Here is a 26,390-nt window from a genome sequence, read left to right on the forward strand (position 1 = left end):
GGGGACAAATAAATAGAAAAAAATTAGAAAAGCTTAGGTGATATAAAATGTTTTTCAAATTATAGGTCAAGGTCAATATAATTTTGAGCTGCACTGATGCCAAACACTTGGAGGGTCTCAAGGTTTGGGTCTCAGAATTTTTTTCCCCTATCTTCACTCATTCTATTGGTCACCCCATACAGTCTCTTTTGTTTTGTTTTGTGTTGTTTTGGTAAAATATACACAGTATAATATTATCATCTTAACCATTCATAAGTGTGCAATTCAGTGGGATTAAATACATTCACAATGTTGTATAACCAGTCGAATGGTTTTAAATATAGTTTATTTACCAGCCTGGATTTCTCCCAAACACTAAGCTCACATATCCAACTGCCTATTCAACATCTCCACTTAGATGTCTAACAGACATTTCAAATCATAGTTTAAAAAATCTTTTTCAATTTGGTAGGTAAGAAATTATCTTTTACTTAACTTTGTATTTATTTCATTATGAGAAAAATTGAACATTTTTTCCCATTGCATGAGGTGTTTTGTTTTTTTGCATTTGCATAAAATGTTTTTGTTTTAAATAAAATTATCCTTTGCTTATTTTTCCTTTGGATTTTCAAAATCTCATTGATTTTTATATAACACTGTTAATTCTTTGTCAGATATGTGGCAATTAATTGTGTTTATAACTTTGGTGCAAGAAAGTTTTACATTTTTATGTCATCAATGTATCAACCTTGCTTTAATCATTTCAGCCTTTGAAATAGAATCATCCATCCTTCCCCAGACCGCGGTTGTAAATTCCCTCCCATCCTTCATTTTCTTAGCTATTCTCATGCACTTATTCTTCTTCCAGATGCAGATTAAACTCATTCAGCAGATTAAAAAAAATCATACTGGAATTTTTCTTGGAATTTTGTTACACTTTAAAAAAATAATTTTGGAAAGAAATTATATTTTTAAAAAGTGGTCTTCTTGTGAAAATAATCATGATATGATTTTTTAACTTTGTGAAAAAAATAAATGTCCCTTGGTAAAGTTTGTAGTTTGCTTCAGGTAGGACCTAAGGGTGATGGAGTGAAGTGGGGGGAATGTTCTGGGCAGGGTAATAGCATTTTTGAAGACCCCGAGGTGAAAAAAAAGTTTTGGACTTCCCTGGTGGTCCAGTGGTTAAGAATCCACCTTCCACTGCAGGTGATGGGGGGATTCGATCCCTGGTTGGGGAACTAAGAGCCCATATGCTGCAGGACAACTAAACCCTCGTGCCACAATTAGAGAGCCCACATGCAGCAACAAAGACCCAGCGCGGCCAAAATTTAAGAAAAAAAAAAAAAAAAGGTTTCTATGAGGGTAATTCAAAAATTAACTGCACTCTGGTTATATTAAAACTTCTGTTGGCCACAACTGTTTTATCAGCACTTTCCTTTCGAGGCTACTGTCTCCCCAGTCACTACTGTGCAGGTGTGAACGTGTTATATCAGTTCCTTTGTAACTGCAGTGCAAGCAAAAATGGATGCTCCACTTGTGATTTGCATGAAAGAGCAGCATGCAGTGATTCGTTGTTTTGTGGTCTGAGGGTACGCATGCCCACACTTCTGCCCACACTGTCAACACTCTGCAAAAACTTTGTCTTCAGGTGTTAAAGCCTCCTCCCTATGGTCCTGATCTTGCTCCATTGGACTTTTACCTGTTTGGTCCCCTGAAAGCAGCCCTACAAGGATGAAGATTCACTTCTGATGAAGTGAAGATACTGGTGCATTCACGGCTTGTAGCTCAGCCTAAAACATTTTTTAATGAGGGAATTACAAAAGCTTGTTGACAGATGAACAAAGTATACTGAAAAGTAAGGAGATTATGTCAAAAAGTGATGTATTTGTCTTTTCTAAAAGTTAATTAAAATAAATTCTACAGCCAGGGTGCGGATGATTTTTGACTCACCCTCGTATTATGTATGGTGTGATGTGAAACAATAATTGTGGTATTGTATACCACCCTCCTCCCCACTCAAGCAGCAAGTCTGTGTGACCGAAGAAAAGAAATGTGAAGAGGTGGAAAGCAGAAATCACCTGCTCATCTCTGGCTTTTGTTTTTTCAAAAGCCTACTTGATATGACTTAAGATAGCAAACCAGGCACATGTTAGAGACTAAGGTTTTGGTTTCCTTGCTGGCTGTCAGCTGGGGGCTGCCCTTAGCGCCTAGAGACCTTAGGTCTTTGCACAGCTTCAGAAGCAGCAACGGGGTGTCAACTCTCTCACACTGCCATCTCTGGGACTCTTCTCCCATCCTCTCATCTTTCAGGGACCACAACCAGAAACTGTTATCTGCTTTTAATGACGCATATAATTAGATAGGTCCTACCTGGCTAATCCAGGACACTCCCTATCTCAAGGTCCTTAATACTAATCACATCTGCAAAATTCCTTTTGCCACTAAGGTAACATATTCACAGATTCCAGGAATTAGGATATAGACACTTTGGTGGAGGGAAACTATTCTGCCTACTCAGTTACATGTTTAACAAATTCAGTGCTCCAAATAATTAGTTAGACATAGGTGCTTTGGGGTGATAAACTAAATAAATAATAATAATAATAATGATATTTATTATTATTCACACTAAAAGAGATAGCCTGAGTTTCATACCTTAGAGAATTTGAAACTCCTATGTTCCCTCACTTATAGTTATTGTCAAAAGAGTGAGAATTCTTGGACTTCCCTGGTGGCACAGCGGTTAAGAATCTGCCTGCCAATGCAGGGGACAAGGGTTCAAGCCCTGCTCCAGGAAGATCCCACATGCTGCAGAGAAACTAAGCCCATGCCCCACAACTACTGAGCATGCGTGCCACAACTACTGAAGCCCGCATGCCTAGCGTCCATGCTCCGCAACAGGAGAAGCCACCACAATGAGAAGCCTGTGCACAGCAACGAAGAGTAGCCCCCAATCTCCACAACTAGAGAAAGCCCGCGCACAGCAACGAAAATCCAACACAGTCAATAAACAAATAAATAAATAAAATTGAATAAAAAAATTTTTTTAAAAAAGAATGAGAATTCTTTTTCCTCCATGACTCTGTACCTTACAGGAACATGGGCATGAGGTGAGGTGGGGTGTCTCAGAATCTACTTTATAATTTGTATCAGTCAGGGTGTCAGGAGGAAACAGATGACATGCCAGTACTGGGTAATTTGAAGAGAGTTTAATAAAGGTACTATTTATGAAAACATGGGCAGTATTTAGAATCCCAGACCTAGTACCAATGGGGAGCTGCTACCACTTTTAGCCTGAAGAGGAAAGTGGAGGAAGCAACTACTGGAACTTGGAGAAGACAGCTGTGTGGAGAGGGCCACTTGACTAAAGGTACAGTGGCCTTTAGTCGAAGACCACAGCTCACCTACAGCATCCTGGCACAGGGAGAGTCAAAAGCATAAACACCCCAGCCTCACTCTCCTTCTGCCTGCCAATCTCCTACTGGTGCCTCTCACTGGACAAACCCAAGCAGAAGCTAAAGGCCAAGGAGTCCACTGATTCAGTCTACTTCCTGAGGCACAGAGTAGGCTGGAGAAGTCAGGAGAGTACATCTGGAGGGGCTGCATGAAGTAAGGGAGAGGCTTAGTAAGTTACCATAGTTGAATGCTTTAAAAAGAGGTATCCCTACAGCCATCCTCAGCCATTTTTAACATTAAAATCTCACTTAGTATCTCCCATCTAGGACAAACCCCTGACTACAGGCTTAGACAAGCTGTACTGGCATCTACCTGTCTGTGACCCCACCCAGACCCTGGCTGCTGAGTGGTCCTCCTCTACCCGTCAGGAGATGGTCTTCACCTCCGTAAGATAGCCTTGGGTCTGATGGATAGTGACCCTTACGGTCTTGTCCACAGCATTACAATTCTGAAACCGCACACCCTTTAAGCTGTGCTTCTTTCTGACTGCTGTAGGTGATGTTAACCTTCTTCATGGGGCCCTAGGTGTTGTTTCTCTGAGGCTCCAGCAAAGTGCTTAGACACTGGTCAAGTGGAATCCTCCCCCAGACCCACACACTACAGCCTCACCATGACTGTGGCCTATCAGACCTGGTGGTCTGCCCCCTACACTGAGTAGTCCTCACCTCCCCTGCCAACACATACACACCAGGTGGTCCACCCCATTTCAGAAGGCACTTAAAGGCTCCCACCCTCACCCCATCCCAGGAGCAGCACCCACAACTAGGCATTCTCCACCTCCTTGGCCTGGTCACCCCATCAGAGAGCTCTGTGATTGCCCTCTTTGGCCAAGGCCTTGTCAGCTTGATGCAGCCACTGAAGGAAGGAAGTGGGGACCTAGAGGGAAGGAAGGAGAAGAAGCCAGGAAGGAAGGGGAGAGGCACCTGTGGGACAGCCAGGTGAAGGACTGGGAGACAATCAAGGTGCTGCCACCACCTGGTCAGGCACCACGTAGAATAGTTTAGCCTTCTTGAAAGGAAGACACCTTTCCATCCATTCTTATCACATGAAAAATCCTAGCATTAAGATTAAGTGTAAAGAAGCAAAGTAAACATTCAGCAAAAACTGATCACGTTGTTTCTTTTTTAAATTGGTGTGATATAATGTGTCCTTCCAAAACAGGAGTGCCTCATCGCTTCTCACTTCACCCATATGATTCTGGTGGGGGCTGCCAGTTACTGCAGACGTCCCACCCTGGCCAGGAGGGGCATATCTTGGGACAGATCAAAAAGAGTTTTCTTTCTTGGGTTTTTCCAAATTGGAACAGGAAGGCAAAATTCTTTTTTAGTTACTAAGCATCTGGCTTGCCCTGTAGGAAAACAAACAAACAAGCAAACAAACAAACAAGCAAACAAACAAACAAAAACCTGTCTTTAACTAGAAGCATAAAGCCAAAGTGCAGAAGGAAGCAAACGTGAGAACTGGGGAGAGAAATAACACGAGAACTATTTCACACAAGAGAGACCAGCTTCCGAACGTCATCTCAGAAGCCAGCTTGACCCCTGCCCTGTCTTCATTTGGTTACATGAGTTAATCAGTTCCCCGCTTTGCCTAAGGCAGTTTGAGATGGATTTCTGCTACTCTCAACCAAGGATCTCAAGTTGGGGTCATAGCCTAATAGCTAACTAAACATGGTTTTAAAATATGAGCAAGACAATAGCATCTAGGAACTCTGTTACCCTGGGAAGGTCTAACACTGCCCAGCCTTGTCTACCTTCGCTGGGCTAGGCTCAGTGAAGTAAGTAGTGATGCCCGTGATGCTGGATGTGATGTTGTACAGCCAGCCGATGCCAGTGATCACAACATGCAGGATGTGCTCCCGGCTGTGGACGTAGTGATAGGCAGTACTAAAGACACTGGCAACACCCTGTAGAGACAGAAAATTTAAGTTGCCTTTTCTATTTAAAATAGAAAAATCATTAGTAATGCATCAATTGGATTATCTTTTTAATTAATGATCATCTACTTCCTACAAATTATTCATCAGTTCTCAAAAGGCAGTGTTCCAGATTCTACTATGAAACAAGGATCATAATGAAATCAAAAGTGGAAGGAGAGAGCTACCATAAGATCCACCTAACTTATTGAGTCTCCTGATAATCATCCAGTGAAATTTGTGACATGTGTTATCAGAGAAGAGTGTCAGAAGAACAAGATAAACTTTGATATGAGAAAAAAATGTTTAAAAGCCAAGAACTAATGCCAGCCTTGGACAGATGCGTAAGAGCTACCCCGATCTGATGCAATATTAATGTCTGCATCTCTACCTGGCTACTGTCGTCAGATCAGCAAGCAATACAGATGTGCTGGGTTTCAGTGCCTGCAACATGCCAAATTATGCCATCTTCTTAGACACATAAAGACAGCCTGTTCCACAGAGAAGGGATGGGAAGTCCTTAGAACTCATCTGTGGTCTTGTTGTCAAGAAACGTTAGGAACCACAAATTCTTCAAAAATATCTGCATTTTATATTAGGACCTAAGGCATCTGAGGGTAACCCAGGAGCCTTTACCTCCAAGGGCTAGAGAGTCAATTTAGAATTCACTTTGACATGTTCTCTAATAAGGCCATATATAGTTCACCTACTGATAACTCCACACTCCTCCATTTTGCTTCTTAATATCGTCACACGATTCACATTATGTCAGATGAGAATGAAACTTATTGCTAAAAAGATATCTAGGGAAAAAGATTTTACCACTTTCCTCAGTTGTATATCTAGTAAATGAGAGGGGAGAAATTTAAATAATGGTAAATAAACATCGAGAGCATACAAGAGAACAAATGATAGCAACTTCCTGATTGCCGCTATGTCCCAGTCCATTGCCTCCATAAAGGTTTTCAATCTTCCTTCATTGAAATATCTATTCATAAAATTAAATTTAAATGCTTGTAGAAATGGCCCAGTTATTTTATAGTCTTAAAAGTGCCTCTCCTTAGATCAATGGAATAGAATAGAGAACTCAGAAGTAAGCCCAAACACATACGGGCACCTTATCTTTGACAAAGGAGGCACGAGTATACAATGGAAAAAAGACAGCCTCTTCAACAAGTGGTGCTGGGAAAATTGGACAGCAACATGTAAAAGAATGAAATTAGAACACTTCCTAACACCATACACAAAAATAAACTCCAAATGGATTGAAGACCTACATGTAAGGCCAGACACTATAAAACTCCTAGAGGAAAACATAGGCAGAACATTCTATGACATACATCAAAGCAACATCCTTTTTGACCCACCTCCTAGAATCACGGAAAGAAAATCAAGAATAAACAAATGGGACCTTATGAAACTTAAAAGCTTTTGCACAGCGAAAGAAACCATAAACAAGACTAAAAGGCAACCCTCAGAATGGGAAAAAATAATTGCCTATGAAACAACGGACAAAGGATTAATCTCCAAAATATACAAGCAGCTCATGAAGCTTCATACCAAAAGAGCAAATAACCCAATCCATAAATGGGCAGAAGACCTAAATAGACATTTCTCCAAAGAAGACCTACAGATGGCCAACAAACACATGAAAAGATGCTCAACATCACTAATCATCAGAGAAATGCAAGTCAAAGCCACAAAGAGGTATCACCTCACACCGATCAGAATGGCCATCATCACAAAATCTGGAAACAACAAATGTTGGAGACGGTGTGGAGAAAAGGGAACTCTCCTGCATTGTTGGTGGGACTGTGAGTTGGTACAGCCACTATGGAAAACAATTTGGAGGTTCCTTAAAAAACTACAAATAGAACTTCCATATGATCCAGTCATCCCACTCCTGGGCATATACCCAAAGAAAACCATAATCCCAAAAGAAACTTGTACCATAATGTTTATTGCAGCACTATTTACAATAGCCAGGACATGGAAGCAACCTAAATGCCCATCAACAAATGAATGGATACAGAAGATGTGGCATATACACACAATGGAATATTACTCAGCTATAAAAGGGATGAGATGGAGCTATATGTAATGAGGTGGATAGAACTACAATCTGTCATACAGAGTGAAGTAAGTCAGAAAGAGAAGGACAAATATTGTATGCTAACTCACATATACAGAATCTAAAAATGGTACTGATGAACTCAGTGACAAGAACAAGGATGCAGATACAGAGAATGGACTGGAGAACTCGAGGTATCGGAGGGGGCGGGGGGTGAAGGGGAAACTGAGACGAAGCGAGAGAGTAGCACAGACATATATATACTACCAACTGTAAAATAGTCAGTGGGAAGTTGTTGTATAACAAAGGGAGTCCAACTCGAGGATAGAAGATGCCTTAGAGGACTGGGGCGGGGAGGGTGGGGGGGACTCGAGGTGGGGGAGTCAAGGAAGGGAGGGAATATGGGGATATGTGTATAAATACAGTTGATTGAACCTGGTGTACCCCCCAAAAAATAAATAAATAAATAAATAAATAAATAAATAAATAAATAAATAAATAAAATTAAAAATTAAAAAAAGAATATTAAGCAGGAAAAATAAATTTTGTATATCTGGAAAAAAAAAGTGCCTCTCCTTTTTGAGATCTAGTTTGATAACATGAATACTCAGGAAACATTTAGGATTTTCCTTCATTCTTCATCCTCAAAAATAATAACACTAAAATCAAGAACTAAGGGAAGGCATAGTATATTTAGCACCATTTGTGGAAAGAGCAAAGGATTTCTAGGGACCACTGTTAATAAAACATTAATATGTCCCTTCTAAAAGTTCATTCATACTTTTTGGGTTTTAATTAGTAGCCTAATAGTTGGATTTCAGTTCTACAGCAGAAAATGCTGTTCCTATGATTAATGCAACGGGACACATATTAACAATCTTCCCAGACAGGCTGAGATATAGATGTGCAACTGAGATTGAGTCCTTCCACGTGTAATGGGGAAACTCTCCAAAGACTGATACAAGTATGATAACACTATCTATGTACATAGTTTTATTCTCATCTGGTTTCAGGTTTCACTTTTTTAAAAGTATAGAAGGAGAGGCCATCCTATCATTGATCTTGAAGAATTTTTCTATGCCTTACCTGATAGAATCTGATCTCGTGGGGTAGGAAGATGTTTATTTTCTGGGGATCTCTTAGAGTGTCAACAGCCAAGACTCCAAAGATCCTCATATATGCATCCTGAAGAGGCAGAGCCAGGAATGACCCATTTTGGTCATTCTTCTTGCGGGAACGGTTCCAGAAGAAGATGTTCCCGTGGTGCTGAACTTGGGGGACGTGTATTGGCTGCCCTTCATCCACTACTGTAAAGCTGAGGAATAGGAATATGAGGTTGGGAGAAAGGCAACAGAAGGGGGCTTTAGACTAAACCAGGCAGGAAACTAAATCAATCCACTCATAATCATTAGTGTTATATGTCAGAGAAGTGGACTAAGATAAAATTACCAGTTAGGAGAGCCTGACTTGAAAGAAAGATTTTTAAAAATAAGCTTAATGGTGTGTATATAGAACAAGAAAGATGTTGTCCAGGAAAAATGAGGATGGATGAACCAGATACAGCCAGATTAGGGGGACATGATGGAAAGGGCAGGAATTAATAGTGATTATATTGTTATAATGGTTGCAATATCCAGCTGCATTTGATGTAGGACTAAAAATGTTGTTGGGGAAAGATTGCTACAAAGAAAAATAATATCAATAAAAGTTGACATAGAGTGCTTACACTGTAACAGGCAGGAAAAAAAAAACTTAGATCATAACTGAGAAAACATACATAAACAGGATGCAGAAGACATAACTTACAGAGTAGGCAGAAATAATTGAACTGATACTGTGAAGCAGAGCCCCTACATGGAAAATCAATGCCTTAGCATGAACTCAAGAAACAATCAGGTGAAATTCATCCAAGACTGGAAACTCATCAACTCCTGCTCCAGAAACTTTGGTGATCTGAGGCATTTCTCTCTTGGGCAGCTAACTAGGACTTCAATGTTAGTTTACTTCACAAAAGGAATTATTTTTTTTAGAACAGTAAAACCAACCTCTTCAAGAAATTCTTACCTGATCCCCTTCATGTCCCTGTAGAGCACTCTGTTCAGTACAAATGGAGCATCGTCTAAAGTACAAGCTACATTCCTCAATAGAACATTTCCTCTATCAGGCAGTAGTAGGTTTTCTTCTAAGAGGGAAATGTGAGCACTGATCTTCTTATCTCCATGGGCTTCAGCATCCTATGGCAAAATGTTTCTGACCATTTATTTGCCAATTGCCAAAGAGCTATTCTCTTAATCATATCTTCCTTCATTAGCCTATTTCTGCATCTGAACCGAATAATTTCATTTTCCTAAATAAATGATGCAGATATTACCATTCACAGGCAGTGGGGAAAAGGCTGACACCACAACTGTTCCTGAAACCTGAGTTTTAGTGAGTGGAACCAGACTAGTTAACTTAAAAAAAAAAAATCTGCCAAGTCTACTTAGATTTAGAGGTTTAAAACTTGGATCCTTGGACCCCTTTGAACCATACTCATGTTGTATGGGCTTCAGTTAAAAGTACTTATTTTAGAGAGCTGGGGCAAGAAGATAACTTCATTTCATTCATATTTCTTGACCATCTACTGTGGGGATGATGTGGATATGGGATGTGAATATGGGAAAAAATGCTCTCAAGAAATTCTTCACATTGTTTGGCTATGACGTTTGATTTACACCATTTCAGGAAAGAATTACTTGGGGCTCCCAATTACAGACTTTATGCAACTACTATTTCTAAGTAAAATAACTGAAAATTCTTTGTACCTAAAATATTATAACAATATTTGGTTAACACATATATTAAATATACCCACAAGTTGGGGACATGAGAGACACTTTCTCTGATATTTGTCTCCTCTTTCTATATACTTGGGTTTGCTCTTTGCACTTTTCTTTTCCCTTCTGCCTTGATTCCTCTTCCTTTACATAGAAGATCAATGAAATAACTAACAAAAATATAGCAGGAGGTCTCTTAGGGCACTGCAGATCTCTGAAGCAAGTTGGAACAATACCTCTTTTTCTTGATTGGTCTCCTATTCCTCATCACATCATTTCCAACTACATTGGAAAATTCAGCCATTCAGGAGATGATTCCCACAATCAAGTGCTGCTATTTAGCTGAGATGCATGACATAGTTTCCCTGGATCACTGGAAGCTGTGATATATGTACAAGACAGCCATGCTGTTTTTGCCTGGGAAGAGCAGCAAGCTGGGAGTGTCTGAGGGGGCAGTAGAGCTGTGAACCGTGGTCCATCCAGGTCATGTGTTTTAGGTGACAGGATTCTGTAATAGTCTCAGATTGTTTCTAGGCAGTGCTATGAAATATTGTATCATGTTGGATTCTACTTTATGATGACTTTATGATTTAAATAGTTCCTTTTAAAACTGACTCCCAAAACATCATGCAAGGGAAATGTAGCTTAAACTTCTTGTACATCTCCTCAGGGGTATTTTTTTTAATGTCAGTTTATTGTCTGTTCTAGGCTTATTTGACTCTTGGCACAAATGAAATTAGGAATCCCAAGATATAATTCTGTTTCTTATACCTTTCCTCTCCGCTTCTACCTTGCCAACCTGCGTTCATTCCAGTTGCACCTTTACTAGGCTTTGGGTCACTGTAAAGTATTGGGATGAATAAAACATCTATAGCGGGCTTCCCTGGTGGTGCAGTGGTTAAGAATCCGCCTGCCAATGCAGGGGACACAGGTTCCATTCCTGGTCTGGGAAGATCCCACATGCTGCAGAGCAACTAAGCCCATGCGCCACAGCCACTAAGCTCACACACTGCAACTACCGAAATCGAGCGCCTAGAGCCCGTGCTCTGCAAAAAGAGAAGCCACTGCAATGAGAAACCTGTGTACCGCAACGAAGAGTAGCCCCTGCTCGCCGCAACTAGAGAAAACCCATGAGCAGCAACGAAGATCGAACACAGCCAAAAATAAAAAATAAATAAATAATAAAATAAATCTTAAAAAAAAACCCCACAGCTATAGCAGCAATTTCTCAAGAGAATTTAGTGTGTTCCTCTATTGTAACCATTGAACATCACCTATTGTGAGGAAATATTTTCTCTTATATATCATTTTAGAAAACACACCTTGGTGAGGGCCTTAAAGGTCTCCGTGTACACTGGCTCCAAGGATACTCCACTTGTCTCTGCAGCATGTTGGATTTGGTGCAGCCACTTTTGTCTGGCACAATTTCTCAGACTCTCGACATGGCTCCTTCCTAAAGCATTCATCAGAAACTCCACAACACTTTCCAGAACTTCATCTTCATTGCCCCTGAGTTCAGATACAACCAATTCTATGTATTTCTGAAACTGTTTGGGAGACAATCTCAGTTCGTGACCAGGGTATGGCTTTGGAAACTGGATGTGTAGTTTAGCTAAAAGACATAAACACAAAACCAAGAACTAATCAAAAGTTCATTCATCTGTGGGGGAAATTTTCATTCTCTTCTCTTATAGCAAATTGAAGCTGCTGACAACTGCTTCCCATGGAAAACCAGGTATATCGAAGGGATCTCAAGTCCAACGGAACATCTTACAGTGACTTCCTATGCTGAACTCAAGATGATTCCTATGTCATCTGTTATTGTTTTGTTTTGTTTTAATTTTACCACTCAGCCAGGTGAAACCTTACATCATCCTTAGGTCCCTTAAATCCTAGAATCCATCGTGTCCAACTCCTTCATTTTACCCATGAGTACATCTGGCTCTACAGAGATTCAGTAAATTGCCCTGTGGTCATGTGACCATGTAGTGAAAGATCCAGTATTGGAAATCAGCTCTCCTGACCATTGTGTAGTATCTTTTTCTCTATGGAACATAGTTCTCTGTGATGAAGTTTTCCCATCTTGTAAGTGGAAACCACCACATTATGCCTTTTGATAGGGTTGAGGACCTTAACTAACCCTGATTATGCTTTCCCTCATGTACTATATACTTTAAGAATTTGAAATCTATTATGCCAAAGTAATCAGATATATTTACCTTAAACCCAATGAAGGGCAAAAATCATTTATACTGGGATTTAAGCAAATGAAAGAGAGCTTATTACATGAGAATAAGAATTTTAGTAGCTTTTGATTGAGAAGAATTGATCAGAAGAGAAAAATATAAAGGAGAAGAAAAAGTCATTAAGGGGAATAAGAAGTTAAGTAAATTCCAGGGGAACTTGCAAGCCATTCAGACTTGAAATGTGAATCAGACCTTGTAGAGGCAGAACGATAAAACAAGAAAGGAAAATAGGCAGAACTGTGGAGTGGTTTGGATTCTTTTAACCCCAAGAGCATGGGTAGCCAGGTACACAGAAGGAATCTAACTATGTAGAGTTAAGGTCTTAGACAAAGCACTCTACAACAATTCAACCCCTGCTTTCTCTGACATTTTCTATATTCCCACCAGCAATGAACAAGGGTTCCAATTTCTCCATATCTTTGCAAACACTGTTATTTTCCATTCTAAAAATTATAGTTATACTACATGAGCAACAAAAGCAAAAATAAATTAGTGGGGCTACATCAAAAAAAACCTCTGCACAGTAAAAGTAACAACAAAATGAAAACCTGCAGTATGGGAGAAAATATTTGTAAATCATATGTCTGATAAGGGTTAATATCCAAAATATATAAGGAACTAATACAACTCAATAGAAAGAAAAAATCTGATTGAAAAATGGGCAGAAGAACTGAATAGATACTTTTCCAAAGAAGATATGCAAATGACCAAAGATGCATGAAAAGATGCTCAAATATCATTAATCATCAGGTAAACGCAAATCAAAACTACAATGAGATATCACATCACACTTGTTAGAATGACTGTCATCAAAAAGACAAGAGATAACAAGTGTTGGTAAGGATGTGGAGAAAGGGGAACCCATGTGGACTGTTGGTGGGAATGTAAATTGGTATAGTTACTGTGGAAAACAGTGTGGAGGTTCCTCAAAAAATTAAAAATAGAACTACCAAATGATTCAGCAATTCTACTTCTGGATATATGTCTGAAGGAAATGAAATCACTATCTCAAAGACATATCTGTACCTTATGTTCACTGCAGAATTATTTACAATAGCCAAGATATGGAAACACCTTGTGTCTGTCCACAAATGGATGAAGAATCATGGTACATGCATATACATGACATATGAATCATATATGTGTATGTATATATGTGAATGACACATATACAATGGAATATTATTGAGCCATGAGAAAGAAGGAAATCCTGCCATTTGCAACAACATGGATAGAGCTTGAGGGCATTATGCTAAGTGAAATAAATCAGACAGAGAAAGACAAATACTGTATGATCTCACATATGTGGAATCTAAAAAAGCCAAACTCACAGAAACAGAGTGTAGAATGGTAGTTGCCAGGGGCTGGGGGTGGGAGAAATGGGAAGATGTTGGTCAAAGTGTACAAACTGTCATTATAAGAAGAGTTCTGGGATTCTGATTTACAGCTTGGTGATTACAGTTAACAGTACTGCATTGTATACTTGAAAGTTTCTAAGACAGTAGATCTTAAATGCTCTCACCACAAAAAAGAAATGGTATTGTGTGAGGTGATGGAGGTATTAACGAAGCTACTGTGGTCATCATTTCACAGTATATGTGTATCAAATCAACACATCGTACACCTTAAACTTCCACAATGTTGCATGACAGTTATATCTCAACAAAGCTGAAAAAAAATTGTAGCCACACTAGTAGGTGTGAAGTATTATCTCACGGTTTTAGAACGACCAGTGTTTTAACTGTATATATTTCATAACACTGGGAAACTTGAAGCCAAGTTTTTACCACAACTTGAGAAAATTCTTACATTTTTACCTTTCTTCATAGATTCCTTTTCCATTCCCTCCTTGTATGTGTACAAGAGTTCATCAACTTCCTTCAGATCCAGGAAGCCTGAGCCATCACAGTCCCATTTCTGAAAGAGGGCATTTAGAAGAAGTTCCCGTTGGACTCGAGAAGCATTTTGTCTAGCCTAGGATACAAACAGGATAGCAAAGCACAGAGGATACACTGTTTATTGTGCTAGCTGGCATCTTATGCTTATTCCCCAGAAACTGCAGCACTTTTTATAGAAACAGTTTTACTTTGGGACTAAGCATAATATGAATGGTAAAATGAAGCATTTAATTTTTTAATTTATTTTTTATTAAAAATTTTTTTTTAGTTTTTCAATTTTTTAAAAAATGAAGCATTTAATTTTAATTCTCTAAATATCATTCCTTTGTTTAACCTCTAAGCCAAAAAGCAGGCTTTCTCTGCATTGAACTAAAACACATTAATTTAGGAAGGGGACTCACTCCTTGAGAATCTTTGATTCATTCCTTTCCACATCCTTACTAGGTGTTCAAGAATATGATAAACACATGGGGTGCTCTGCCTGGTTTCTTTAAAAAAAATTTTTTTTAAGAACATTTATTGAGATATAATTGACATACAATAAATGCATATATTTAAAGTGTACTGTTTGATTTTTTTTTCTTATTAGTAATGTGTATATGGTAATCCCAGCCTGCCTGGCTTCTTGATGGAATATGTTTTGTAGTGAAGGGGGATGGATGGCAGTGTTTAAACAACAAAAAATGAGTGTGTGCAAAAATTCTTTTTTATATTTAACATTGACCTAAATTGATATTAATTTTTTTTACCATTTAGATTTTTTACTAGGTTATGTCAATTAGATAGTAATTTAATTTCATTGCTAAAAGAAAGTGAATATACACCATTTGATTAAAGGTGGGGGGACAGCAATTGAGGAAGCAAAAGGATATCAACTCTAGATTAGGTTGAGAAGACCTATAAGGCTGATAAGGTTACTGAACATGCCTGGTGAACCTAATTTTTGTATTTCATGTTTAAGAGCACATAAGTTGTTTATATCAGCTAATGTGTTTGCATTTATCACCCAGGTAAGTAGCAGTTTCTTAAGAAATATGCACTACCTTGGTGCAAGCCACAATTGTACCCCTATGTATGTGCATTTGTAAATGCATTCACATGGCAGACAGTGCATGCACACGCGCGCACACACACACACACTTCTTTGCACATACACATATCTGCTCCTCGGAATCTGCTTTTCAAGCTTCACAGGAGCAAAAACACAGCTGTACAATAAACCATCTCCTGCTATGAGCAATCATGTTCTTATTAGGAGAATGAGTTCTCTGGAGTGTGATCTTAGAATATTTGACAACGAAAGGAAGTATTTAATGGCTATGCTCATTGAAGTAAAGTGATAGATTTGGTTGTAAATTACTTAAGAAGAGCTAGACTAGGAGCAACTGAGATTGATAGATTTATTTATAATAGTGACCTCATTTGTTTTATTGATAAATAATATTACTCACCTCTTTTAAGCCACTCATTCTCTCTTCTTTTGTTTCAACAAAGCCCTTCTTAAAAAAGGAGGTGAGGGCTTCGCTGACACTCAAAGGGGCATCTTCACCAACAAATGTCTCCAGGAGCTGCACAAACTGGAGCAGATTGAAGGAAACTCCATTGAAGGCACTCCTACTTTTTACTTCCTTGTAAGACTGAATATTTCTGATAATTGAGTGTAGGTCTATCAAGCAAGAAACATATATCAAACAGTGAAGTGAAAAATTGTATCAAAGTTCAGGAAAAATATATGAGTACTTATTGTAATGGGCATTGACAACTTTTTTTCCTGTCAGGAATTCATGCTCCCTTCATGAGGACAGCACCCTCCTTTTTTGATTTGGGAAAATCTCTCTCCCCCATTGTCAGTTTAGATGTGTTGGGTAGTACTCAGCCTCCTCCACCCTTGCTTCAAGGATGGCCATGTGATATAGGTCCACCCAATGATTCACATATGACAGCAGTGGAATCCACTATCAGTCCATGAGAATTAGCCCCAGAACTTTTGAGGCAACTACTGGGGGAGAATCACTCTTCCTGTACTCTGATTACTAAGCTAGTAGGATGTAGGCTTAGAGATGCTCTCATGGACATCTTTGCCACAATACAGAGAAAACAACCTAAAACTGAAAGTTACACAGAGAAGAACAGAGCTGCGAGGCAAAGAGACAGTGTCCTGCTGCTGTTATTGAGCCCTTGGATTCAGTTGTGCCTGAAGCCGGCTGCGGTCTGCACTCGCTAGTTAAATAAGTCTGTAAATACCACCACTACAACCTCTCCCCCAAAGAGTCTTGACTAATAGATTTATCTTGAAGCTCAATGTTATAACATGAATCATATTTCATAAAACAGCCCAGTGATTTATGTTTGATTTGTTAACTAATTCAATCGTCCATGCCCCTTATGCCTTCCATATGAGATTTGATGTGACTTAGAAAGGATCACCCATGCAATTGTCAAAATGGTAAAGCAAAATTGAAATAAAGAAGTAAGACCAGGAGAAGAGAAATATGCATTAGCAGGCAACAAGAGTTTAACCAACGTCATGCAATTTCACCAAATATTTGGAGGATAGAAATTTGTTATTCGATCCATGCTTAAATGAGAAAAAAATTACAGGTAAGAAGAAAATATCTTGATCTTCTGAGTTCTACTACTTGTTGATGTAAGGTAAAATAATAAAATATCAATGTAGTAAAATATGAGTACTTGTTGGAATCATCGTTAAATACATGGTTTACTGAGAGCTGAAAGCTACTCTTTGCTCTCTCTGTTGAGTAGATCTTTCTTTGTAAGTCTTCAAAAACAAGATAGATCCTTACCTGCCTCACATATTTGGATATGGAACTACCGGGGAGAGGAATAGCTGGAACGGTTTCTATTTTTCTAATATCTAACATCTGATTCCCTTGGTATACCTGGATCATAGCTTCAAAGTGGTTTCAAGGCCATGTAACAGTAAAAAAAAATTTTTAAATGTATACAGTTGGCCCTCTGTAGCCACAGGTTCTGTATCTGTGGATTCAACTGTGGATCAAAAATACTCAGAAAAACATTTCCAGAAAGTTCCAAATAGCAAAATTTAAATTTGCCACATGCTAGCAATCATTTACATAGTATTCACATTGTATTTACAACTATTTACATAGCATTTACATTGTATTAGGTATTATAAGTAATCTAGAGATGATTTAAAGTATATGGGAGGATGTGCATCAGTTATATGCAAAACTATTCCATTTTACAAAGGGACTTGAGTATCCTTGAATGTTGGTATTTGTGGGGGGAGTTTTGGCGATGGTTTCCGTGGAATAATCCCCTGCAGATACTGAGGGACAACCATATTAATGCAAATGTTTTAAAGAGCTTTCACCAATAGCACTGCATGTACACTACAACCCAAAACAGTCATCTTGAACATGTTTAGATCTATCAGCTGGGGACAAATAATGCAAATATCACTCTGCCATTGTGCCTTGGCTAAATCCAGTCCTTATCATCGTGTACCACAGTAAATTAAGTTCATCAATTAGAGTGCCATCTATTCTTCCTGGTTTTGTTGTTAACATGTACCTGTGAACTTGGAGTTACCATAGATTAAGTCTGCCTGTTCCTCATCTTCACATTTGGCATACTTCGTGTTCCAGTTACAAGTCAAAAGTTCACCTATAAAAAACACACATCCCAAAATATAGCCAACTTAACTTCACCTTCACAATGTTTTTGCTCTAGAGTATGAATGAAAGGAGGATTAAAAGAGGAGTCAGTCACCTGACCATGATTTTCCTTCTATTTTTTGGGACTTGGGTTCACAGGATTTGTCTTTCTGAACTTCCTTTTTTGCAGTTTCTAAAAGGTACAAAAGAACATACCTATGAATTGGACTTTATATATTCTATTATGTATTCTAGAGTTAATAAATGAGAGAAATGCCTTGCATAAAGAAAACAAAAACTTTCTTTCAGGTCCTTTCCTATGTATATTGTATCATAATGGTATCACTTAATAACTTAACCACAATGGTATCATGTAATAACTTTAGTTGTTGAGAGCAGCTCTGTGACAAAGGCTGTTTGTTGTAACCAAATTTGGCCATGCAAAATGAAGGCTATATTTCCTAGCCTCCCTGGCAGCTAGGTGTCACTATATGCCTAAATTCTGACCAATGAACTGTGAAGGGAAATAATCTAATACCTATCCTTTCTCCTTTCTCCTTACCTGGTGGACCTAGTGGTTGAAGGAGACACAAGACAGAAAGAGCTTGAGCCACTACTGATTTCATGGGGCTGACCTGTCATATAAATTTTGACTTTTATATGAGAAACAAAGAAACTCTTGTCTTGTTTAGATATTGTTATTTTGTTTTGCTTTTGTTTGTTTTTTTAGACACTGTTATTTTGGATCACTATTACAGATAGCCAAAATTAAGTCCTCACTAATAATACATCTGATTGAATAGTAACTTCACTAATTTTTTTAGCTGTATCCCTACTATGCAAGGGGATCCGAAATTAGTAGACTTGTTTTGTGGAGGAATAAATACAATGCTGAAAAAAATGAAAGACTTTAAATTAGTTAATGATAGTGTAGAATCTAGAACATAGGTTACCCATCTGTTAGGAGTTTTAAATAAGAATTTTCCTTGGGACTGTAGAACTTTAGAATTAAAATGTTATGGCTAAGTGAGTTCTTAAGTGGCATTGAGACTGGTTCTCTAAAAGATTAGAATTCTTCAACAAAAAGGGCATAAATTGGCATAGGCAATTAAGAGGAAAACTCTTCTTCAGACTAAATATTTGAAATGCAGGGTGCTTTCTGTTTTAAATATGACCTCCAGAAACTCTTCTAGAACATCTTATATACAACTGAAAAATGTGGGATACTTTTAAAATTTGAAATAAAAGAAATTTTTAAAAAGTGATTTCTAATATCAGACATCACATTTAAAATAAAAGGGCTTCTGCGCCCTTTTCAGAGGTCCAATGAAAATTTCTAGAGGTAATATTATCAGATTTCTTCCTTACAAATGGGCTTCTAGTATAAAAGAAATTCTAGGTAAATTGATAAGAGACTTTTTGGTTGCATGTAATTGCTCAAGGTCTAGACTCGTGTTGAGTAGCAAAATATGCATGACCTTATATGTCAGGAAAAGATCCTAACTGAAATGAATATTTTCTGAAAAGACTTTAGAAACCACTCTACAAAACAAGGAGCTGATGTAGGAGAACTATACTACTACCTGAAAGATGACCTTGTCTGCTTGATCCTGAAATTTTCTCTTGCAGTTCAGGACTCATGAAGAGTTGCTCTTCATATATTTGCCCCTCAGTGCTTTCTTCCTGTGGAGGGATTTCAGTGTACTCACAGGAAATAGCCTCCCTAGATTCTTTACTTTCTCTTAATATACTACCTTTTATTGATTGTGAGGTTGAGTCTATGTCCTCTTGTTTTTCTGGAATTGTCTCTGTGGGTGGTTGTTGTTCTGCAGTTGACCCCCTGTGTGGTCCTTGTTCTGCTACTGACTCTCTGCGTGCTCCTTGTTCCGCAACTGACCCTCTGGGTCGTTCCTGATCTAACAGTGACTCTCTGCGCGCTCCCTGTTCTGCAACTGACCCTCTGGGTCGTTCCTGATCTAACAGTGATTCTCTGCGTGCTCCCTGTCCTGCAATTGACCCTCTGGGTTGTCCTTGATCTAATAGTGACTCTCTGTGTGCTCCCTGTTCTGCGATTGACCGTCTGCGTTGTACTTGATCTGATAGTGACTCTCTGCATGGTCCCTGTTCCTCAGGTGACCCTCTGTGGGATTCTTGTCCTGTTGTTGACTCTTCATGTTGTGCTTGTGCTGTTACTGATTCTCCAGAAAGTCTTTGCTCTGCAGTTGATTCAGTGTGGATTCCCTGTGGTACTCCTTGTTCTGTTACTGACTCATCATGTGGTCTTTTTTCTATTATTAACTCTCTACTTGATCCTTGTTCTGGAGTTGACCCTGTGAAATTTCCTTGTCTTGCTACTGATTCTTTGTTCAGTTCTTGTTCTCCAGTTGATTCTTTGTCTTGTTCTTGTTCATTGGTTGAAGTTCTGTTTGGTTCTTGTTCTGCAGTTGTCCCTCTCTGCTGTTCTGGTGGGCTTTGTGGTAGTGTTGATTTTCTATCTTTATCATGTTTATGTTGATCTTCTGGATTTGCTAATATTTTACTTTGGGTTTTGCTAGCATGTTTTTCAGAAAGTAATGTATTCATCTCTAAGAGTGCTTTGTCAAAGTCTTCATAAATATGCTTCTGATTATCCATGTCTCCCCAGAACTCAGGTAAGTCTATCTCTCCAAATTCAACAAATGGCCCTAACACAGAAAACAAAAGATTTACCTAAACAATTGATCTTATAATGTAGAATCAGAGCTAGTAAATTAATGCAAAAAAGCAATGGGCTGTGATGACCTAAATGGGTGGGATGGGGCTGGGGTGGGAGGGAGGTCCAAGAGGGAGGGGATATATGTATACATATAGCTGATTCACTTCATTGTGCAGCAGAAGCTAAAACAACATTGTAAAGCAATTATACTCCCATAAAAAAAACCTATATGGGAAAAGAATCTGAAAAAGAATGGATATATGTATATGTCTAACTGAATCACTTTGCTGTACACCTGAAACTAATACAACACTGTAAATCAACTATACTCTATTATTTTTTTTTTGGGGGGGGTACACCAGGTTATACTCTATTATTTTAAAAAATCAGATTTAAAAAAAAGCAATGGACACAGTGATTGTAATATAGACCTACTGCTTTAAATAAATATCAGTTACCTTTCCCAGCAACCCAATAAAAAACAAAAAGGCATCTAAAGGAAAATAAAAATGCTCACCACTGTAAATTAGAAATAATGCCTTCCTAAAAGGTATGGTTTTGGAAATGAACATGATTCTTCTTTTGCTACTTGGAGAGTTGCTTAGACTTCCAAGGCAAATAGAATTTATCTTCTACTCTTGGTCCTCCCACAATAAGCATAGCATAGGGCTGAGGAAAGAGACAAATGTCTTCCACCGCAAAAACCTTTTCAGTATCTGCAATACCAAAATAAAAGCAAGGCTCTAGGATAATTTTTCACTGAGCTATATTTTTCCAATATTCGTTTTCTCTCCCTTCCCTCTTCCTTCTCTTTCTTTCTTCTTCATTTCTCCATTCTTTTTCTCCACAACTCACGTGGACATGTGGTTCAGAATTTTAGGGAAAGACTGGACAGCATTCATGAGAATCCCACTGTTCAACAACAACAACAACAAAACAACCCTGATATCCAGGACTACAGAAAATGGGGCTCATGCCACAAGATTGTAATCCTTCCTCCCGAAACATTTAGTATTTAAGTTCTAAAACCGTGATTCCCACAATTTTTGGGATACTCTATGTACATTATCCATAGGTTTTTAAGTATCCAAGTAATAAATTTTCACACAGAAGTAAAATATTCACATTTGTTGGAAAATTCATCCACTCAAAGACTTTCTCTTTAAAAATAAAAATATAACCCACAATCCTTTTGTTTTGGTAGTAATATAAAAAAGATATTTTACTGCATAAGTACAGTAGAGGTGTACAAGTAAAAATGCTTGAGGGACTTCCCTTGTAGTCTAGTGGTAAAGAAAAGAATCCACCTTGCAATGCAGGGGATGAGGGTCCGATCCCTGGTCGAGGAACTAAGATCCCACATGCCCCTGCGTGCTGCAACTACAGAGCCCATGCGCCCTAGAGCCTGCGCGCCACAACTAGAGAAAAGAAAACCAGCATGCCACAACTAGAGAGAAGCTCACGTGCTGCAATGAAGGATCCCACATGCCTCAACGAAGATCCCGAGTGCTGCAACTGAGACCCAACACAGCCAAATAAATAAGTAAAAAATAAAAATTTTAAAAATAAAAAAGAAATAAAAAAGAAAATATAACTGTAAAAAAAAATGCTTGAGAGAAAGAGCTGTGGCCAAGATGCCAGATTAGGAAGACCATGAGCTCACCTCCTTCCATGGGCACACCAAAATTACAACTATTTATAGAGCAACTATCCACGAAACTAACCTGAAGACTAGCAGAAAAGAATTTCCACAACTAAAGACATAAAGAAGAAACCACAATGAGACAGGCAGGAGGGGCAGAGACGTGGTATAGTCAAGACTCACATCCCTGGGTAAGTGACCCACAAACAAGAGGATAATTACAATAGCAAAGGTTCTCCACAAGGAGCAAGGGGACTAACCCCCACATCAGGATCCCTAGCCTGGAGGTCCTGCCCTAGGAAGATGAGCCCCCAGAACATCTGGCTTTGAAGGGCAGAAGAGCTTATACATGGTAGAGGGCTATAGGAAACAGAAACTGAGCTCTTAAAGGGCATGTGCAAAATCTCACACACTCCAAGTGCCAGCACAGAGGCAATAATTTGAAAGGAGCCTGGGTCAAACCCACGTGCTAATCTTGAAGAGCCACCTGAAGAGGAAGGAGGCAACTGGGACTCCCCTTGGGGACATAGATGCTGGTGATAGCCATTTTGGGGAGCTCGTTCTACCACAAAGACACTGGTACTGCCAAGCACCCTTTTGTAGTCCTCCCCCTAGCCTATTAGTACCGGGGATTACCCACCCCCCAGTGGGTCAGCATCAGCACTGGGTAATCCCTGGGCCCTGCAGCCAACTGCATGGGGACCCAGCCCTGCCCATCGGTGGGCTGGCACCAGCCCTGGGACCACTTGGACTGCAAATCAAAACCACGAGATACCACCTCACACCTGTTAGAAGGGCTATCATCAAAAAGACAACAAATAAGTGTTGGCAAGGATGTAGAGAAAAGGGAACCCTGCGCACTGTTGATGGTATTATTAATTGATGCAGCCACAGTGGAAAACATTATGAAGATTCCTCAAAAAATTAAAAGTAGAATGACCTAGCAATTTCACTTCTAGGTATTTACCCAAAGAAAACAAAAACACTAAATTGAAAGGATATGTGCACTCCAATATTCATTGCAGCATTATTTACAATAGCCAAGATATGGAACTAACCTAAGTGTCCATCAACAGATGAATGGATAAAGAAGATGTGATACACACACATATGCGCACGCGCGCATACACACACACACACACACAATGGAATATTACTCAGCCATAAAAAATGAATGAAATAATGCCATTTGCAGCAACATGGATGAACCTAAAGATTGTCATACAGTGAAGTAAGTCAGACAGAGAAGTACAAATACCATATGATATTGCTTACATAGAGAATCTAAAAAAAATGGTACAAATGAACTTATTTACAAAATAGAAGTAGAGTTACAAATGCAGAAAACAATCTTGGGCTTCCCTGGGGGCGCAGTGGTTAAGAATCTGCCTGCCAATGCAGGGGACACGGGTTCAAGCCCTGGTCTGGAAAGATCCCACATGTCAAGGAGCAGCTAATCCCGTGTGCCACTATTGAGCCTGTGTTCTAGAGCCCGTGACCCACAACTACTGACTCCACATGCTGCAACTACTGACGCCCGTGTGCCTAGAGCCCGGGCTCTGCAACAAGAGAAGCACTGCAATGAAGAGTAGCCCCCACTCTTCACAACAAAGAGTAGCCCCCGCTCTCTGCTACTACAGAAAGCCCGCGCACAGCAACGAAGACCCAACACAGCGAATAAATAAAAAAACAAAAAAAAACCAAATTAAAAAAAAAAAGGAAGCAATCTTATGGTTAACAGAGGAGATGGAGAGGAGAGATAACTTGGGAGATTGGGATTGACATATACACACTACTATATACAAAATAGATAACTAATAAGGACCTACTATATAGCACATGGAATTCTACTCAATACTTTGTAATGACCTATATGAGAAAAAAGTCTAAAAAAGAGTGAATATATGTATATGTCTAACCGATTCATTGTGCTATACAGCAAAAAGTAACACAACACTGTAAATCAACTATACTCCAATTTAAAAAAAGAAATCCTGTCATTTGCGACAACGTGGGGGATATTATGTTAAATTAAATAAGGCAGACAGAGAAAGACAAATACCGCATGATTTCACTTATATGTAGAATCTGAAAAACAAAACAAACAAAACAAAATGAAAACAGACTCCTAGATACAGAGAACAAATGGGTGGTTGCCAGAAGGGAGGAGGTTTGAGGTGTGGGTGACACAGGTGAAGTGAATTAAAAGGTACAAACCTCCAGTTATATAATAAATAAGTCACAGGGATGTGATATACAGCACAAGGAATATGGTCAATCATATTGTGATAAGTTTGTAGGGGGACAGATTGTTACTAGACTCATCACGGTGATTATCTCCTAATATATGAAAATGTCAAATAATTACGTAGTACACTTGAAACTAATATAATATTGCATATCAACTATATTTCAATACAAAATGCTTGGGAGAAGGAAACACTTTTCTTAGAAATCTTAGAATTCTAAGTTGGACATTAAAACTGGAGTTGCCATTACCAACTTAATTTCCAAAACATTCAGATTGTCACTAACGCGCCCCTTCATTTTAATGAATTTAAAATTGAATTCCAGCTGAGTTCTGACTTAACTTTTGGTATTACACTATAGTGAAAAATACATCTAGTTGTGATGAAGACTGAATTTTGTGTGGAATGAACAACTAGATATAGCTAGCATGATCTAAGAGAAAAGCTATATGAAGGGATTGCAGGGGGATAGAATGACCTTGTATTATCATATCAGTGTACTGCATCACTCCAACTTGAGTGTACTCCCTCTGGGTGGCACTTACACTGTCTAGGGTTTCGGAGTAAACCTCTGAGCACTTTTGAACTTTGGTCATAGAATGTTTCCAGCACGGCCAATGTCCTCTGCCGATCCAAAAACCCTACCTAAGCAGAAAGGTGGCAATTAGTTGTTATAGGAGATTTGAAATTTTTATGTAGATGGAATATTGAAGATTGTATCATCACCACCAGCACCATAATCATGTAAATAAAAGCTGCAGAGTCAAAATCAGGAAAGTTTTATATCTTGCCTTTAAGCTTATACTCTGCTTCCCTTTTCTGTGACACTTAGTAGCTGCATAAATATTTGTTGTTACTTAATTGCTAAAACCAATATATGATGTTCAGTTCTTATCTAATCTGACCTGAGTATGACACCCAGAGCAATTAACTGCTCCTTACTTGTTCTTTTTTTGCATTGTTTTTATTTTGAGGAAAATTTTAATTATGGAAAAATATAGGAAATGATTAAACTAACAACGGTGTTCCCAACACCCAGAAATGACGATTGTTAGCATTTTACGTATGTACTTTATTTTAGTTTATTTTTTAAATAAGTTTATTTATTTATTTATTTTATTGGCCGTGTTGGGTCTTTTTTGGCTGTGCGCGGGCCTTCTTTAGCTGTGGTGAGTGGGGGCTACTCTTTGTTGTGGTGCACAGGCTCAATAGTTGCGGCACACAGGCCTAGTTGCTCCACGGCATGTGGGATCCTTCTGGACCAGGGATTGAACCTGTGTCCCCTGCACTGGCAGGCGAACTCCCAACCACTGCGCCACCTAGGAAGTCCTATGTATGTACTTTAAATACTGATATCATAATACACGTGCCCTTGCATTTATTTACTTGACATTGAGATCTGATTCAAGTATTTAAAGAAATATATTCTATTTCTTTAATTGCTGCGTGGTATTCTATAATATGAAAACATCCTAATTTTTAAAAACACCTTTCTATGGGTAAGCATTTAGATTATTTCCAGTGTTTTGATACCAAAATAATGCTGTAGTGGATATCCTTATATACATCTCTTTGTGTACATATGCAAACATTTCCTTAGGGTAAATAAATAGAAGTGTAATTAATGGATTGTATATAATGTACATTTTCTACTTTAGTAGTTATTGCCAAATTGCTCCACAAAACACTTATACCAATTTACATTCTCACCAGCGCTGAATAAGGATATAATTTCTTCATATCCCTGCCAATATTTGCTATTGTTAGAGTTCATAATCTGATGGA

The 26,390-nt window shown here is 38.7% G+C and overlaps 1 protein-coding gene across 1 annotated transcript in view; it reads right to left on the minus strand.

Annotated features, from left to right (window-relative positions):
- The window catches only part of EFCAB5 (EF-hand calcium binding domain 5), a 114,468-nt gene that overhangs the window by 23,669 nt on the left and 64,409 nt on the right, over positions 1-26,390 (minus strand). The window contains exons 10-20 of the mRNA XM_057716360.1: positions 25,151-25,250; positions 20,319-20,703; positions 19,603-20,099; positions 18,135-18,212; positions 17,937-18,029; positions 15,833-16,047; positions 14,301-14,457; positions 11,560-11,849; positions 9,486-9,655; positions 8,508-8,736; positions 5,189-5,341 (exon numbers count right to left, since the gene is read on the minus strand). Of these exons, the coding sequence (XP_057572343.1) occupies positions 5,189-5,341; positions 8,508-8,736; positions 9,486-9,655; positions 11,560-11,849; positions 14,301-14,457; positions 15,833-16,047; positions 17,937-18,029; positions 18,135-18,212; positions 19,603-20,099; positions 20,319-20,703; positions 25,151-25,250 (2,367 nt within the window). The remainder of the gene's footprint in view (positions 1-5,188; positions 5,342-8,507; positions 8,737-9,485; positions 9,656-11,559; positions 11,850-14,300; positions 14,458-15,832; positions 16,048-17,936; positions 18,030-18,134; positions 18,213-19,602; positions 20,100-20,318; positions 20,704-25,150; positions 25,251-26,390) is intronic.

This window comes from Hippopotamus amphibius, chromosome 17 (genome assembly GCF_030028045.1).
Source record: "Hippopotamus amphibius kiboko isolate mHipAmp2 chromosome 17, mHipAmp2.hap2, whole genome shotgun sequence".
NCBI classification, from domain to species: domain Eukaryota; kingdom Metazoa; phylum Chordata; class Mammalia; order Artiodactyla; family Hippopotamidae; genus Hippopotamus; species Hippopotamus amphibius.